This window comes from Pseudorca crassidens, chromosome X, assembly GCF_039906515.1.
Source record: "Pseudorca crassidens isolate mPseCra1 chromosome X, mPseCra1.hap1, whole genome shotgun sequence".
Lineage (NCBI taxonomy): Eukaryota > Metazoa > Chordata > Mammalia > Artiodactyla > Delphinidae > Pseudorca > Pseudorca crassidens.
Window position 1 is genome coordinate 1,989,536 of NC_090317.1, and position 16,647 is coordinate 2,006,182.

The following is a 16,647-nucleotide window of genomic DNA, read 5'->3' on the forward strand; positions in this document are numbered from 1 at the left end:
CGGCCAGGGCAGAAATGGGGACCCTGGCATCCAGGCAAGCAACAAGGGCGGCTTGGACCAGTTGGGGGCAGTGGAGGTGGGGAGAAGGGCGCGGATTCTGCATGTGTCTTGAAGGTGGAGCCACCAGGACTCACTGATGGATTGGACGTCGCCCTAGAGCGCCTCAAGTCCTCAGAAACCCTGCAACGAGTCACCCTTCCCCCCATCAAGGGCGAGCAGCTCATGCAGAGTCCGACAGCCTCCCCACCTGCTTCCACGTTCTGGGAGCAGCCACCTGCCCGAGGACAAAGCCACACACTGCATCCATTTCTCAACATTTAATTAGGAAAAAAAATTACAGGGACAAAGAAAACCTCATGCAAAAAAGAGAAAAAGGGGCCAATTGGGTTTCCAGGAGCGCGGGCTGGGGCCAGATTCCTCTGAGGAGGCAGAAGGACAAAGGAGTAAGGCACTGCTGCCTCTGCCCCTCGGGGCGGGCGCAGGACAGGGCAGCGGAGGATGAGGGGTCCGGACGCGCAGACCACACTGAGGGGGGTTAGCAGCAGGGCCCGGAGAAGGGAGGTTCGGTGCTCCCAGGCCCAGCTCACGCCCTGGCAGGAGCCTGGTTCGAGCTCTCCAGGCGCTCAGAGAGAACGGGGCCCCGGGAGGGGGTACAGTCCCGGCCCGAGAAGTCTGGAGGGGCTGCTGCAGTGGCCGCAGGGGGACCCCTTGGCCGAGCCACCGTCCGAGGGCAACTTCGGTGCCTCACCGCCCCCAAGGACTGCTGGTGCCGAGGCCCCGTCCTCGGCATGGGTGGGGCCAGCCAGGGCAAGGGGGCGGGGCCAGAGGCTAGGCCAAGGCTGACCATGTCACAGGGGAGTCGGGAGGGCTCAAGGAGAGAAGGTGAGTGAGGCTGGCAACCTCGGGGGTGGGAGGGGGGTAGGGGGTCCGGGGGAGGAGGGGGCGCGTATTTACAGATGGAGACGACGGTGAGGTGGAGATAAATTAAATAAATAGGTGGTTGGGGTATAAATAGCAAGGAGGGCAGGGGCAACCACAACCCCCGGCACGAGGGCAGGAGGGCGGGGGTATTGCTGCTGCCGGGGTGGGGGGCTTGGTCCGTTCACCCCCTCCCCATGCAGGGCCCAAAGCAAGGCACTAATGACAGGGGCCCGGCTGTGCCAGGGGCATCTTGGCCCGGTGACCTCATGCCACCCGATCCAGGGCTCAGCCCCGGGACCCAGGCGGGAGACGCCCCTCTGCACGGGAGTACGGCTCAGGACTCAGAAGCCCCCTCCTCACGGGGTCCACCTCCCTTAGCTGTTGCTGGATGCGAGGCCGATGATATGTTCCAACTTCTGGCGCAGCTTCTGCTTCCGGCAAGAGGCATCTCGGTCCAGAGCGGTGAGAACCTGCGGGAAGAGGCCCAGAGCCGGGCTCTTGAGGGGCGGGCTCCTCCTGGCCAAGCCCCACCCCCGATGCCCCCCACCCCTCCCACGTGGGAGGGGCCCAGCGGCTGGCCTCCGAAAGGGCCCGCAGCTCCTCCTTGACCCCAACCCCTCCTCCGACTGCACAACCTCTTCCCGCCTTCCAACAGCCAGCACACAGCCCCTCCCACAGGGTGGTCTGGACTGGAAGCCCCCCTTTCCCGTCCCTCCTAACCCCCACCCCACCCCAGACCTCTCTCACCCAGGTCTCCGCGACCTCGGGCCTCACCTTCCGTGACCGTGGGCAGCACCCGACAGAGCCCATCGCTCCCTCCTCCCTGACGCCCAGGGCGGGGGTGGGGGGGGTCCTCACGCGTGTTCCAGGACCCGTCTGGCACTCGGGGGCCCCTCCCGAGCCTCCTCAGACTCTGCAGCCGGTCCCCCCTCTTCTCTGCCACCTCTTGAATGTCCCAGGGCCACTCAAGTTCTTGGGCCACGTCTCCCTCTCCAGCTGCCCATGGCCCCCGCCTTGGGGAGCTCATCCAGGCTCGGGGCCCTCTCCGGGCCCACCCATTCTCATCTCCAGCCAGGAATCCACCCCTGGAGCCGGCGCATCTGTCTTCCCTGACTCTCCAGCCACAAACCGGGCAGGTGGGCTGACCGCGCCTACCTTTGGCCCCAGCCCGTCAACCCAGCCCTCCGTGTGCTCCCGGCCCCTAACTTCTGCCGGACCAGAACTTTGCGCTCCAGCCAGTGGCTTCTCTACTGGGTCCCTCAAATCCCAGCATCTACAGAGCGTGTCACCTGTGCCACCTTAAGGGCCTGGTTGGGGGAGGAACTGTGAGGAGTCCAAGAGCTGGGCTCGCTGACCCCCACCACGCCCCCGCCTTTGCCACCAGCTGTACCCTCAGAGCCAAAGAGCAGGGGCCCGAGGGGGTGGCACGCACCTCCTGGCGGTACTTGGTAACGTAGAAATAGAGCTCACTGAGCGCGCTCAGGACGTTGAAGTCACTGGCATGGAGACGGGACTGCTCCACCAGGTACGCGTCCATGTCCTGGTCACTGATGGACGCCATCTTGGCGATGTCCCGGTAGTACCTGTTGGGGCCCCGAGGAGGTCGTGCCAGCAGGCGCCACAGAAGCCAAAGCCCCTGCCCCGGCTGCCAGGCCAGCCTCCGGGCCTTCTTCCCCCGCCAGCAGCCGCGTCCCCTGGCGTCCCGGCCCCGCCTCCCCACACACTGGGGCCCACCTCTCCACCCAGCTCTTGTAGCTGGGGATGTCCTTGGCGTAGAGCAGCTTGTTGGAGGGCGAGTCCTTGCCCAGGCGGTGCTCAGACGTCGAGCAGGAGTCCATGAAGGTCTGGGCCACCACCGACAGGCAGGCGTCCGTGATGCTGCTCTTGTGGATGTCGAACACGAACTGCGGGTTCTTGATCACGTTCACCCAGAAGCGCAGGGGCAGGCTGGACAGAGGGACAAAGGCCCGCAGCTCCGCGATCTCCCTGCACACACCCTCCCATCCGCGCTCACCTCCGCAGGCCCACAGGCAGCGAGAGTGACACACTGAGAGCTGGCAGCCTCTTCTTTAATTTTCTGCCTGATTTCAAGCAGTGAGAAGTCAGAGTGGACGGTCTTCCGTCCTCGGTGAGTTTCAACGCGCCCCCCTCGCACGGCTAACCCCGGGACCGGGCTTCTGGTTACCTCTGCCCTGTGTCAGCGGTATCACCAGGTGAGCAGCAGGGCCAAGGGCACCTCTGGGTGCTGGCCACACTACCCACATCCCAGACGCCCAAAGCCCTGGCAGAGCCCACCTGCGGAATCAGACGCACTTGCTCTCTGTGCTCGGCGGCACCATCAGTGCCAGGCCGCTGTCCTCTCCTGCCAGGGTGACCAGCCAAGCCCCCGCCGGCATCCTGACCGTGGTCCCCAAGCCCCAGCCAAGCCTCCTCACGCCCCCGCCCGCGGGCCGGTGCACGGCAGTACCAGTTGCTCTTCCAGGTGTGGCGCACGTCGGGATCGCCGATCTGCCGCTGGTCGGCCTGCTCGTCCAGGAAGTCGAACATGTACTTGATGGCCAGGGGCAGGGCCGAGCCCCGGTGCGCCGTGCTGAACACGGTCTCGAAGAGGTCGTCCACGAACTTCTGCAGTGTGCCCTGCAGGGGCGCAGCAAGGACACCAGCTGACGGGGAGCCAGGGCGGGACGTCCCCACGGCAGGACAGATGGGGACGGGGAGGCTTGATAACGAGCAGGGCTTCCCTGCTCAGCCACCACCCCTCAGACAAGCTTGGCCTCGACCTCAGGGTGGCAGTTCCCGTGGCAAAAGCGTTGAGCAAGTCCCTTGGGATTGGAACAATCCAGTGGCCCCTTCCCCAGGCAGCCCAGGCCAACCCCAGGGCCAAGGCCAGGCTACAAGGCACGTGCACTAAGGCCAGGGTGGCGCGGGGCAGGCCCACACCTTGGTGGCCAGCAGCCGCGTCAGGTAGATCTCCGAGACCATCTTGCTGCCTCGGTCTCCCTCTCGGTGGTCGGCGTGGTCGTGGTTCTTCACCAGGTGCCACAGCTTGGTGCCCGTCTCCTGGTCGGGCGTGATCATGGGTGCCCGAGAGCGGAGGCTGTCAGGGCTGCTGGCCGTGCGGAGCAAGCTCTCTGGGGCAGAGGGTGGTGTGCCCCTTAGGCCAGTGGGGCCACACCAGCCATCGCCGTGGCTCTCGCTCCCCTCCATCCCGGGAGCCCTGCAGGCCGAGGGGGCCCGTCTGCTCTCACGGGCCCACTGCACTTCTAGGCTCTAAGGAACTAGAGACCTCCTGAGAGCAGGGTCCAGGGGGGCCGCCAGAGCCAGGCTGGCTGCTCAGACGGGGTGGGGCTGGGGATTCCCCACGATGGCCGACACAGCCTTGCAGGGCACGGGGCCAGCAGAGACCCCACACCGAGGACGCCTACCATAACGGCTGAGAGAGCGGGTGAAGGTGAAGGAGTTGGCCATGTTGTAGGCTGACACTTGTTTGGGCACCAGTGCCACCAAGGAACCGTCTGTTACCTGCAAATCCCAGAGACAGAGAGGGGGGCAATGCAGGAGGCCGAGAAGCCAAGGGGCCTGAGCCACCGCCTACCCTGGCCCGGCAGGGCACGTGTGGGGCGGCTACCCAAGGGGGGCCTGTGGAGCGGGGGCCAGAGAGGGGAGGGGCCGGGACCCCTACTCCTGTGGCCTCAGGGCAGGGCCATGGCTCACAAGGGCCCTGGGCGTGAGGCGACCTCCGGCTCCTCACCTGGTAGTGGGCCAGTGAGTTGACCCTCTTCCAGTCACACTCGATTTTGGTGGTGACATCCTCGTCCTGGAGAATGATGCGGGCCATGCGGCCCTGGCGCCACTCTGCGGGCCACAGGCAGCTCTGAGGTCCTGCTCCACGAGCCCTGGGACCCTGGGCCCACTGCCCTCAGAGGACAGAGCTCAGGTGGGGAGAGTGAACGCCAGCCAAGGTAACGTGGCCACAGGAGGTGGGGGGGCCCAGGAGGAGAGGGCAGGGGCCTCACCTAGGTCCATGTCCTCAGCTCTGGGACGCTGAGAGTAGGGGATGCCCTTGTACACAGCATCTAGCAGCTTGTCTTTGGCCTGGGTGATACTGTCACAATTGAGAACCTTCACCGGGACCTGAGCGCTGCCCTCGCTCTCCGGGCACACACAGTGCAGGGTCTGAGGGCGAGGGGGACCACAGGGTGGGTCCTGGGTGAGGCTTCCCCTCAGGCCCGATACCCTGCGCACCTGGACCCCCGCTCACCAGCGTCTTGTAGTCGATCTGCTGGCGGATGAGCTTGTCCTCGCTCAGGGAGTAGCGCGCCTCGCCCGTGATGGCGTCGATGGGGCCCTTCTCCATCTGCTGCTTGATGGCGCAGAACAGCAGGAAGAGCGGCTCCCCGGCGCACTCCTGTGGGCGGGCGGACGGGCGGCGTCAGGCTCCGCCCCAGCCGCTGCCCCGGGCCCCCCCCCCCACCCCGCGGAGACGGGCATGAAAATCCTGCAGCCAGGGCCGGGACACAGCTTGCCGCCCGCCTGCGGCCGACTGCTTCCTCACATCCCCTCGCCCCCCGCTTGCCCTTTGAGCGCACGCACCTTCAGAAACTTATGCAGCAGGAAGGTGAACCAGTTGGTGAGCATCTTCTCAGCCACGGACTCGGTCCTAGGGTGAAAGGGGTGCTGGGGCCCCGGCCGGGCAGGGCTGGGCTTCCCAGGGGAGGGGCAGGGCTGGCGGAGGGGGACCCAAGTACCTGCGCAGGAGCAGCTTTGGGTGGTTCTTGCTCTCGAGGTTCTTCTCGATGAGGTCCGCCAGCAGTTGCTTGAGCAGCCCCGTGGCGTAATCGAGGCGGCTCTGCAGGGCCACCATAGTGAGCGAGGCCACAGTGCCACGGTCGCGCATGGAGAAGCTGCTCTGAGCCTCCAGAGTGTGGATGAAGGTGAGCACGAAGGCACGGCTGTGCAGCAGCTGCCCAAAGAGACGCAGGGCCTTCTCGACATTGGGGGGTGTCTGGGGGCGGGGGGGACAGGGCATCTCAGACGGTGGAGGTGGCCCTGGGGGTGACAGGGCATGGGCAGGCAACAGGGGGCACTCACATCCAGCTCCTTGAGCACTGGGTGGGCCTCGATGCCCGGGAAGAGCACGCGCACGGCGTAGGTCCGGTAGTCCAGGAAGGGGATCTGCACGCCATCCATGTGGTTCGTCAGCTCGTTGATGTCTGTCTGCAGCTCAGCGAAGGCTGGGGAGGGCCGGTGAGAGACAGTGAGCAGAGAGGGAGGAGGGAGCCCCTGCCACCCGCCCCACCCCCACCCTCATGCAGGCACCTTCCTTGCATTCCAGGGCCACCCGGGACTCCAAGTTGTCCATCTGGAGCTGGAGGCGCTTGAGCGTGCGGTCGGCATCCTGAGTCTTGCGTTTGTAGGCGACCAGCACGGCAGTGATGGCCAGCAGCAGAAGCGCGCCCCCCGCCGCCAGCCCCACCACGGCCGGCAGGCTCAGCGCCCGGTCGGCCGTGATGTGCAGGGTGCCCAGCCAGAACTCCAGGCCGCCCACCAGCACCTGCAGGGACAGGCGCCGTAAGCTGACCTGCACCCCCGCCCCAGGCTGCTCTGGCAGCCTCCCTGCCCCCTACCCACCATGACCGGCTGCCGGCCCGTCTGGCTGGGGGAGTCGCACAGGAGTTGCGTGTCCGAGACGGTGAGCGTGCACGGCTGGCCCCCGATCAGCACCGTGTAGTTGAGGCGGGAGCTGCCGGCCGCCGCAGGGATCAGATTCTTGCCCTGCAGATGGAGAGCGCTGCTGGCCAGGGCTCCCCACCGCCCCGCCCCTCCCGCCCTAGGCGCCCACCACACTGGCACCTTCAGCACTACGTGGGAGCCAGGTTTGACATCCAGGACCCCAGAGGGCCCAAGTGGCTCGAAGCTGGGGTCGGGGTAGTAGGTGAAGGAGGACCGGTTGAGGGAACGGGCCGTCTGCACGTGGTCCAGCAGGAAGCCGAACTCGTCAGGGTGCTCACCCTGGGCCTGCGGCTGGGGCCGCCCCAGGAAGATGCCAGGGGCCTTACACAGCATGGCGGTGTCGTTGATCACCTGGCACGTCTGTGGGGACAAAGGTGGGCAGCCCAGCACGTGAGGCCACAGCGGGCAGAGGGTCAGGGGTGGGATGGCGGCAGCTGGCACTCACGTTGGTGGTCTCGATGCCTCGGTACTTGGCCCGGACCCGGGGCTCCTGGACCGTCAGCAGGTGGGTCCCACTCACGGTGATGGAGGTGCTTCCACTAGGTATGGGGGTGAGGGGCCTCAGGCTTCCTCCCCACCACCCTGAGCCCAGCCCTGGAGTGTTATCGAGGCTGCCATGGGAGCCCAGGGCCTCCCCAACCCTAGGTCACCTGGTCACCAGGCGAGGCCTGGCCCCCAGCCTCCCCTCTGCCAGCCAGGCCCATTCTCCCGAGGGCCTTACTTGATGATGCTCCAGGTGGGCTCGAGGCGAGTGACGGTGGGGTCCTGGGTGTAGGTGTAGAGGACGCCGGGACTGGAGATGTTGGCGCGGTCGATGGCCAGGGTGATGGAGGCCTGGCTCGGGCCCAGGGTGGAGACAGGCGAGATGCACACGATCGCTTCCGCATCCCTCCTACGCCAGCAAGCGGGGACTTGGAGCAGGCTGCCCAGGGCTGCCACCTGCCGGCCCCACGGCCCCCGCCTGCAACACTCACCTCACGAACTGGCACTCGCCGTCTCTCACGGTCACTGTGACTCTGCTGCCGGCGTCCAGAGAATGACCGGAAATGGTGATCCGCGTGCCCCCCGAGGCTGGGCCCCGACTGGGACTCACGCGGTCGAACGTGGGCGTCTATGGGAGAAGCAGCCCTGAGGGGAGCGGGGAGACGGCGGGCGCCCAACAGGGCCAGGCCACAGCCCCCTGCCAGGAAGGAGTGGGAGAGGGAAGGGGGCGGGCAGCCCACGTACCACGAAACTGTAGAGCTGCTCAGACTGCGTGCGGAAGTCAGCCGAGCAGTCGCTGATGCAGAGCTCCGCAGGCCCTGGTGGCGGGCTGGGCACCAGCGACTCCTCCATCTCACACACGATCCTAGGGGTCGGGTCAGGTCGGAGGTCAGGCCCGGGCGCGCGGCCACAGGCTGCGGGGAGGCCCAGCGCCCGCACAGCCGCACTCACCTCTCGGCACTGACGTACTCGGCGGGGATGGAGTTGCAGCGCACGCCGGCCACCCGCAGGCCCACGTCTCGGGAGGTGAGGCCCAGGTTCTCGCCCACGATGGTGATCCGGGTGCCTCCCTCCTTGGGCCCCATGAGCGGGTGGATCTGCGGAGCAGGAGGGGAGGCGGGAGGGTGAGCCGAGGCAGTGGGTACCCAGAGGGCGGCGGGTGGTGGGGAGGCCCACCTGGGCAATGCGGGGGTGGCTGCAGCGAGCGCCCTTCTGGTTTGGGTGCACCCAGTTGGTCTTGGGGGCCGGGCAGTGGGCCCGCAGCTGGCACCTATGCTCCGAGATGCACCAGCCACAGTTGAAGCGAGGGTCAGCCTTGAGGCAGAGGCCACAGCTGGGCCGCTGCGCCCAGCACTTGTACAGGAGGGCTGTGGGCACAGAAGGCGCCGCTGGGGGGCAGCTACGGGCCCCGACGAAGGGTCCCCTGTGGGCCCGGCCCCAGCACGTGCCTTCTCCGCCCCAGGAGGCGAGCTCCTCGGCCCCATCCCGCCGGTCACCTCGGAAGGTAGCGGGCTTGTCGATGGGGAAATCTCCATCCCAGACCACGGAGAAGTCCAGCTCGGTGTCACCATACTCGTCACCTTCATAGGAGTACTGGGGGAGAGGGACCCGCGTGACCCCAGTGAAGGTGACAGACCGCCCCTCCCCCAGCTCAGAAATCCCCAGCAGGAGACTCAGAAGGTCCCTGGCCACTGTCAGCTGAGGCTTCTAGAAGAGTCTGCTGGGCACAGATCTGCACCACGCCCAGCCCTGCACAGCCTGGACCCCCGAGGGAGGCGGGGCGGGTGGGCCTCACCGAGGCGTTCTGGCACTGCACGCTGCTGCTGTTGAAGCGGACGGCAGGCACCCGCTGCTGCCGCCCCTGCACCCGGACCACACACTCGTAGTTCTTCTGGCCCGACTGGGGCTGCGGCAGGTTCTTGGCCCGCAGGGTGAGAGGCTGCGTGACACCTGCTGGGATCAGGAGGTCCCCGCTGGGCAGGATCTCAGGGCAGCCCTGAGAGGAGAACGCCCATCAGCCAGCTGGGCTGGCCCCCGGTTAAGGGGGCTCCAAGAAAACCCCAAGACCGAAGGCAGAAAAGAGCCCAGCCCCCTCGCGTGTGGCGCGCGCCTCACCTCGGGGCTGTGGACCCTGCCCTCCTGGAAGGAGCACTCGTGGGGGTGGCTGGTACACACGTGGCGGTACTTACACCAGTGGCAGGGGTAAGGGCTGCCGACGCAGGACATGCACCTAGAGGGGAGAGGCTTCAGAAATCACGGGGAACCTAGAGAACGGACTTGAGGTTATGGGGAGGGGGAAGGGTGAGCTGTGACAGGGCGAGAGAGAGTCATGGGCATATACACACTAACAAACGTAGTAAGGTAGATAACTAGCGGGAAGCAGCCGCATGGCACAGGGATATTGGCCCGGTGCTTTGAGACAGCCTGGAGGGGTGGGATAGGGAGGGTGGGAGGGAGGGAGACGCAACAGGGAAGACATATGGGAACATATGTTTATGTATGACTGATTCACTTTGTTATAAAGCAGAAACTAACACACCATTGTAAAGCAATTATACCCCAATAAAGATGTTAAAAAAAAAAAAAAAAGAAATCACGGGGAAGACCGGGCCTGGCCCCTCACCGTCCCACCTGCGGGACACACGGGGAGCCAAAGGCAAAAGGCACCGGGGCCCGCCTGAGGCCTACACGACACCGCGAGCAACAGAGACACGGGGACGGGGTCGGGGGGCCGGTACTCACGACTGGAGGGCGCTGCAGTTGTAGAAGACGAAGTCAGCCCCAGCAAAGCTCACGCCGCTCTCCTTGGAGAGCAGCTGCAGCTGCACGGTGCGCGCGGCCCCTGCAGCGAGCCCAGGGGAGCCACACGTGAGCCGTGGACGGAGAGCAGCCCTGCCCCCCGCGGCCCAGCCACTGACCGTGCCCCCGGGTGAGAGCCCGGAGCTCCTGCAGGGAAGGCGAGGGACAGTGTAACTCTCCAGAGGGCAGCAGGACGGCCTCGCTCTCGGTCACCTCCTCGAAGGCACAGCTCACGCCCGCACTGAGGTCCGGCACGTTGCTTATGGCCACGGTCAGCTGGGGGAAGCAGAGGGCCCAGAGCTGGGAGCGCCCCCAACACGTGTGCACGGGCCTCTACACCCGCACGCTCCGCACCACTCACCTGCACCCCAGGCGATGTCACCGACACATTGTTGGGCCGGACCCGCACCTGGACACACTTGCTCAGCTCCTTGGCGAAGCCACGCGGGGCCGAGGCGCCTGGACAGGCCCCATGGCGGCAGCATCTGCGCGGGGTCAGGCCAGGCCCATCCCACAGCTGCCCCAGCAAGGCCCAGAGCGGGAGTGCAGCGGGGGCCTGGGGGGGACGGAGGGGACAGCCGGCCCAGCCCACGGCACCAGGCAGCCGCATGCCTCGGCCTCACCCCCTGGGGTCCGAGGGATGTCACTCGGGGTAGAGGTTCCACTCGCTAGCTGGAGAAAGTAGAAGGGCAGGGAGGGGGAGGCCACAGGGGCACAGCTTGGGGGAGTGGGCACTCGGGCGGCTCCTCACCTGTGCTGCAGCACACACCACCCACAGTGCGGGTCCCCCGAGCCCAGGCAGGCGGCGCAGCTTGGGTACTGCTCGCAGGTCTCCACCGGGAGCTGGCTCACCTGGGGGCAGCCGTGTCAGCACCCGCCCCACCCCCATCCCACCCCGCCGCACCACCTGCCGGGCCCACCTGCTTCTCGCTCAGGAGGTAGACGTGCCGGTGGTCGGGGCTGAAGAGCAGGTCGCGGAGTATGGGGCTGCCGTCCACCACAGGCACCGTCTCATACAGGTGGGCCTCCTGAGAGCCGTCGACCCGTACCTGGGCCACGAGACCAGCCACCTGACGCCACAGCAGCACCCCACGCTCCCAGGCGTCCTATTCTCAAGCCAGGGACCCAGCCTGCCCGCCGCCCCCTTTCTCACAGACCAGGGAAGGAGGACGCCAAGGCTGCCCCCTGGAGGCCCTTGGGTGTGACACAGCCAATCCAAAAAAGCTCCCAGGACATAGAGACAGAGATGAGCGTTGCCCAGAGTTGGGGGACAGGGAAAGTGTGAAAGCTAAAAGGGAAGGGATTTTTAGGATCATGGCAACATCCTGGAATGAGATAGCGGTTATGCTTGAGTAACTCCGCGGACTTACTGAAATCACTGAGATGTATGCTTTAAACGGGGAGGGGGGGTTGTGACACGGCACTTACACCCCAATAAAGCTGTGACAAATGCAAGACGGGGACCAGGAGGGAAGCAGACCAGGCCCCAAGAGCTCGGTGGCTCCCTTCACAAACCTGCCCCCAGGGACAGCCCCACATCCCCCAGGTGAGCAGGAAGGGAATGCGGCAGTTGTCCTGACTCCTGTCCCTTCAGAACACCCTGGAACAGGAGCAGCTGCGGCCCTGCCGGCACTGCAGCCCCCGTGCCCATGAGGGGACAAGAGGGCAAGGAGGGTTAGGTCCACATTTGTCTCCTCGTTCATTCGACTGAGGACCCAGCAACGACGGCTCCTGCTCTCCCAGTAGGGAGCACCGGAGGTGGGCCCGGTCTGCCCCCAGAGCCACAGGAAGCCAGCAGTTCAGGCCACGGCGGGCGGTGGCACTGCAAGCATGGGTGGCTGAGAGGCCACCCGTGGAGCACAGCTGGGCTCCTGGGCCCCAGCCTGGGAAGTCCCCCTTCCCCCAGGGGCCAGGCCCCATCCAAGGTGCTGCAGGGCTCAGCCGCACGTTCTTGACCCCAGCCCTCGTCTGCATCTCAGTGCGCCCTGACGCCCACACGCCGAGCGCTCCGGGGCTCACCTTCTTCAGACTGCCGCTGCGGGTGCCGATGAAGACCACAGAGTGCTGCTGGTAGGGGTAGGCGGCCACACTGGCCATGCCATCAGTACTGTCGGCTAGCAGGGGCAGGCCCTCGATCACGTGCAGGCCGCCCAGCGGCTGGTTCAACACCAGCCCGCAGAAGTTTCCGTTTATCTGCATGGGCTGGGGAGACAGGAGGAGGACGCGTGAGTAAGAGCCTGGGGCACCAGCTGGACAGAGGCAATGAGAGCCCACGTTCTAGGAGGGAGCAGAATCTGGAGCTCGCTCCTTACCAGCCAAGACCAACTGTTTGCCCCAGGACCCCACAGGAAATCGGGGGCTGAGGAGGGAGGCGAGCAGGCAGCAGCGGGGAGAGCAAGCTGGTCCACACAGAGAGGTGGTGGGTAGCAGCAGAGGCAGGGAGGGGAGGACGGGGGCGGGGGACCCCGGGCTAAGCTGTCGTTCCCAAGACTGAGCCCAGGCTGGCACACGCGGCGGCCCATCAGCTGCCGTACGACCGCCTGGGCTGGCCCCGCACACCCAGGAAGGGGCAGAGGGCCCAGCCCGGGGGCAGGGGTGGGGCGGGTGAGGGCTCACGGTGTTGATACAGGGCAGCTCCTTGTTCAGCAGCCAAGGCAGGGCCAGCGTGCCCTCCCCACGGTAGCAGGACTGGATGCGGCGCCGGATGTGGGCGTTGATGCTGCTGAGGGTAAAGAGGCAGAGGATGGTCTGCCGCGGCGGGCTGGCCCGGTTCTTCTGGCCCTGAGAGAAGATGGTGAAGAGGACGTCCTCGTCGGCCGGCACACCCAGGGCCTGGGCCAGCAGCAGGCCGGGCTTGGCCAGGTGGGCGCTCTGCACCAGGCGGTACTCCACGCCGCGCCAGGAGCAGCCGATGGGGAACTCCACGTACGAGTAGAACTCCGAGTCCCCCGAGCACATGCGCACGATCTTGGACGTGAAGAATTTCTCGCCTGCCGTGTCCAGCAGTGTCTGCTGGGTATCCAGCTGCAGTGTCAGGAAGTACACGAAGGAGGCGCTCACGAAGCCGTAGACGTAGTAGATGTCGAAGGCTGGGTACAAGGACAGCGTGTCTGAGGGGATCTTGATCTGAGAGGAGACGAACTCGTCCTGGTACACCTGGGGAGCAGGTGGAGGACACAGCCTGGGATGAGGCCTAGGTCCACCCTCGACCTCCCCAACCGTGGCCCCTGGGCCCCCGCCACCCAGCCTGGCCCTGCGCCCACAACATGGCCCCCGGGGGTCTTCCCTCACAATCTCCCTGCCCCTGACCCACGTAGTCGAAGGACCCCAGGCCAGAAAGGCTCCAGAGGCAGAGCCAGGACAGAGTGAAGGCAGGAGGGCACGGGAGCTGGCTCTTCAGAGGGGCGAGAAGGGAGGTGGGGGAGGGGTTGGGGGCCGGACAGCCTGCGAGAGCCCGAGCAGGTGGGCGGGCTCACCCACCAGACTGAACATGTCGGCACCGTCCTCGTCGCCAATGAGCTTTCGGGAGCTCAGCGTGGGGAAGTACTCAGACTTGCCATCCACGGCGGTGCCCACGAACAGCTTGCTGGGCCCCTGGCCCTGCTCCACGATGACGCCCGCCATGGAGTCCGGCTCCTGGGCCCCCGACAGGTAGTGCTCCTTGCGGTGGTGCGGCTCGCCCAGCTTGAAGAGGTCGTCCAGGCGCAGGAACTGGCAGATGCCCTGCCAGATGCTGCCGCAGGCCACCAGGCGGCGGGCTGCGTAGTCTATGAGCAGCAGCTTGTTCACGTTGTCCACAGGCGCCAGGCGGTGGGCACAGACACGCATGCTGGGGGGTGGGTAGCAGCGAGCGTTGTCCTCGACGGGCCCCGTGACGTGGACCCGCAGCTCGGTCAGGTTGGGGGCCAGCTTGAAGACGCGATTCACCGCACCCACAAACACCTCCCCGGTCACCCGGTGCACGGCCAGATGGGTGAGCGAGGTGTCCGTCACTGAGAAGGCAGGGAAGGGCGTGCTGCCACCCAGGGCCCGCCCCACGGCAAGGAGGAACAGCAGGACGAGGCCGACGGCGGGCATGGCCGGCAGCTGCCCCGGGGGTGGGCCTGAGGAGAGACGGGGAGTGCCGGTCAGAGGCCCCAGGCCCAGGGCGCCCAGCCGCCTCCGGCCCTGCCTGGCCTAGGGCCCCCAGCAGGCCGAGAGCCACGCCACAGAGGGTGGAGGCCAGTCGCCCACCACCATACCAGAGCCCCAGATGGCGACCACGGCTGGGAGAGAGGAGGGGCCTCCGCCAGGGCGCACGAGTGAGCAGAGAGCACAGGCAGACTTGGGGGCCATCAATCATCCCCCACCCACTGCTGGAAAGGAGCCAGGAGGCCTCGCCTCAGCTGGGCCACACCCAAGGGGGCAGCAGAGCCAGATGCTAGGAAAGGCAGGGTGGGGGGCCCTCCAGGAAGGAGAAGCCAAACACCAGATCCCAGAGCTGAGGGTGGCCAGCCGCACACAAGAGCAACCCAACCGTGGGCAAGCCAAGGCCACAGACGTGCCTCACACCCTAGCTGGGGAAAGGAGAAAAGGTAGGGAGAGAACAATCGCAAATTGGTGTCAGGACACCACCCCAGGACAGAGGTCTGAGGCATCAAAGCCTGAGACCAGATGGGAACCAGGGCTGCCACTTACACCTTCCTGGCCCCGGCTGCCTCCTCGCCCCAGGGGCCTCCGTCTGCTGGCTGTCCAGGAGGAGCCTGCCTAGCCTACCGGCTGGAACACAAAGCCGAGTCGCCTGCCCCCAGAGCAAAGCACAGAGACAGACATAAGTCAGGCTCTGCTCAGGCACAGCCAGACGGATGCCCAGGCAGCCCTGCGCGGCTCTCCCTCCGAATCCACACGTTAGCTGGGGAAGGGGAGATGCAGGGGGGCCCAAGGAGCCCTATGGAAGGGGAGCAGCATTCTGAAACACAGCTGAGACTTTGGGGAGACGGGGTGGGGGACCACAGGAGCAGTACTAGGCTTGGCTGGGTCTTCACCCCTAGGCCACACCCAGCTCTCGGCCAGCGCCAGGCAGCAAAGACAGCAGAGAAGTGTCGTGGCAGCCAAGGGGGCAGGGCTCAGCGATACCCTCTCAGTGCCCAAGCCCCAAGGGAGACCAAGTTACTCAGCTTGGGGAGGGTGCGGGGAACCAAACCAAGGCAGCAACCAAGGAAAGGGGAAAAAATGCATTTGCTAGAACAAGGAGAAGACCCAGCTTGGAACTGCAAAGTTTCAGCTCAGGCTGATCATCTCTCTGGGGCTCTTTTGTCAGGTCCGCATCCTGGATCCTTAATGCAAGAGCCAGAGAAGAACGGAAGACGGAGAAGGGAGGCCTCATGCCACCCTCACCTCCTCCACACCGCACAGGAATACAGGCCTAAGAATGGGGATGGGACAGATCGGGAGGGAGACCTGGAAAGGCAGAATTTGCAGCCCAAGTGCCCATCCCAAACCTCAGCCTGTAACCGGGAGCCTCGGGCATCACAGGCACACCCAGCCTCTCTGCTACGGCCCTGCCAGCAGAGCCCGAGGGTGGGGACAGACCCTCGCAGAGACCTGGCTCTAGCGCCCGCTCCCCAACGCCCCGCGCGGTGCTGCCTGCCCGGCTCGCCCTGCCCCCACCAGGGATTGCCCCCCCCCCCCCGGCAGATCCACGAGGACCCTAGTGGATGGAGGCGCCGCAGCAGTCCTCGCAGGGGCCGCTCCTCCGCCACAAAGGGTCCCCATCGGGCCGGGGGCTAGCCGCGGACGGACCGTCCCTACCGGCGCCGGGCACGAAGGACCAGTCAGGCCGGCGCCCGAGAGGCAGGGGCAGGGCCCGACCCCTTAAAGGCCGAGCCGAATCCCCGAGCTGCCGGAGCCCAGGGCCGCCGAGCAGGCCGGCCCGCACAGGCGGCTGGGGGATGGAGGCCACCTACCTGTCCCTCCGCCGCCGCTGGCTCCGGGTGGCCGCCCGCCGGCCACGTGGACGCGCCCTCGAGCCCCACACCGCCCCACTCGCGCGCCCCCGCCGCCGCACCCCTCGCCTTACACCCCGCGCGCCCCCGCCGCCGCCACCGCCCACACACTGGGCCGGCCCGCGGCCGCCAGGGCCTTTTAAACCCGGACCGTACCACCGCGCCGGGCGGGGGCGCCCAGGGAGGGCCGAACGGCAGGGCTCGCGGGCGGGGGCCGCCCCTCCCTGGGGCCGGGAGAGGCCCAGTGCTTAGCCCGGGCCCCCGTGAGCGGCCCGGGTCCCCGCCCAGCGAGCCGACCCCCCTCGCGCAATGGCCGCGTCCGTGGCGCGCGCCTCTCCCCCGCCACCCCCCGCCCCGGACCGCCGCCTCCCGCAACCCTGGGACCCGCGCGCCCCCGCGCCACACACCCCCTAGGACCCGGGGCACGCGCAGACCCCGCCCCGGTGCTCGGAGGCGCGCCCGGGGCCACCTGCCGCCGGTGCGCGGCCTCCGGTGTCCCAATCCTTAGGGCGCACACCAGCCGGGGACTCGCGGTCCTGGCTCAGGATACTCTCCCCCCGACGGTCCTTAATCCGGAGGGCCCGCGGCTAATAACATGCAGATGCTCAGCACGAGGACTTGAGGCTGTCGGCCATTTACACCTGGCCCCTTCCCCAGCCAGCCACCGCGGCCCTGAATCGGAGGATTTCATTCCCTTGGTTTCCTTTTCTTTTCTTTTTTTTTTTTT

At 66.6% G+C, this 16,647-nt stretch overlaps 1 protein-coding gene across 5 annotated transcripts; it reads right to left on the reverse strand.

The window, feature by feature from the left end:
• Positions 1–302: 302 nt before the first annotated feature.
• PLXNA3 (plexin A3) lies at positions 303–15,964 on the reverse strand. Of its 5 annotated transcripts, none has more exons than XM_067724117.1 (33): positions 15,882–15,964; positions 14,614–14,716; positions 13,417–14,039; positions 12,553–13,092; positions 11,956–12,138; positions 10,857–10,985; positions 10,688–10,788; positions 10,298–10,421; positions 10,056–10,212; positions 9,880–9,979; positions 9,253–9,367; positions 8,933–9,133; positions 8,314–8,730; positions 8,089–8,234; positions 7,882–8,002; positions 7,629–7,765; positions 7,376–7,546; positions 7,100–7,193; positions 6,775–7,014; positions 6,553–6,696; positions 6,241–6,475; positions 6,013–6,155; positions 5,670–5,926; positions 5,515–5,581; positions 5,183–5,329; positions 4,938–5,097; positions 4,673–4,776; positions 4,347–4,443; positions 3,862–4,052; positions 3,389–3,558; positions 2,656–2,868; positions 2,354–2,504; positions 303–1,391 (listed from the first exon to the last, which is right to left on the reverse strand). In XM_067724117.1, exons 3-33 carry the CDS (start codon positions 14,011–14,013, stop codon positions 1,296–1,298), a joined length of 5,748 nt encoding a protein of 1,915 aa, XP_067580218.1. In that variant the 5' UTR covers positions 14,014–14,039; positions 14,614–14,716; positions 15,882–15,964; the 3' UTR covers positions 303–1,295. The 5 variants fall into 5 exon arrangements, with proteins under 5 accessions (XP_067580218.1, XP_067580221.1, XP_067580220.1 ...); XM_067724120.1 differs by lacking the exon at positions 15,882–15,964 and having other exon boundaries at positions 5,670–5,884; positions 8,314–8,504; positions 8,634–8,730; positions 14,614–15,557; XM_067724119.1 differs by lacking the exon at positions 15,882–15,964 and having other exon boundaries at positions 8,314–8,504; positions 8,634–8,730; positions 14,614–15,555.
• Between the last annotated feature and the right edge of the window lie 683 nt (positions 15,965–16,647).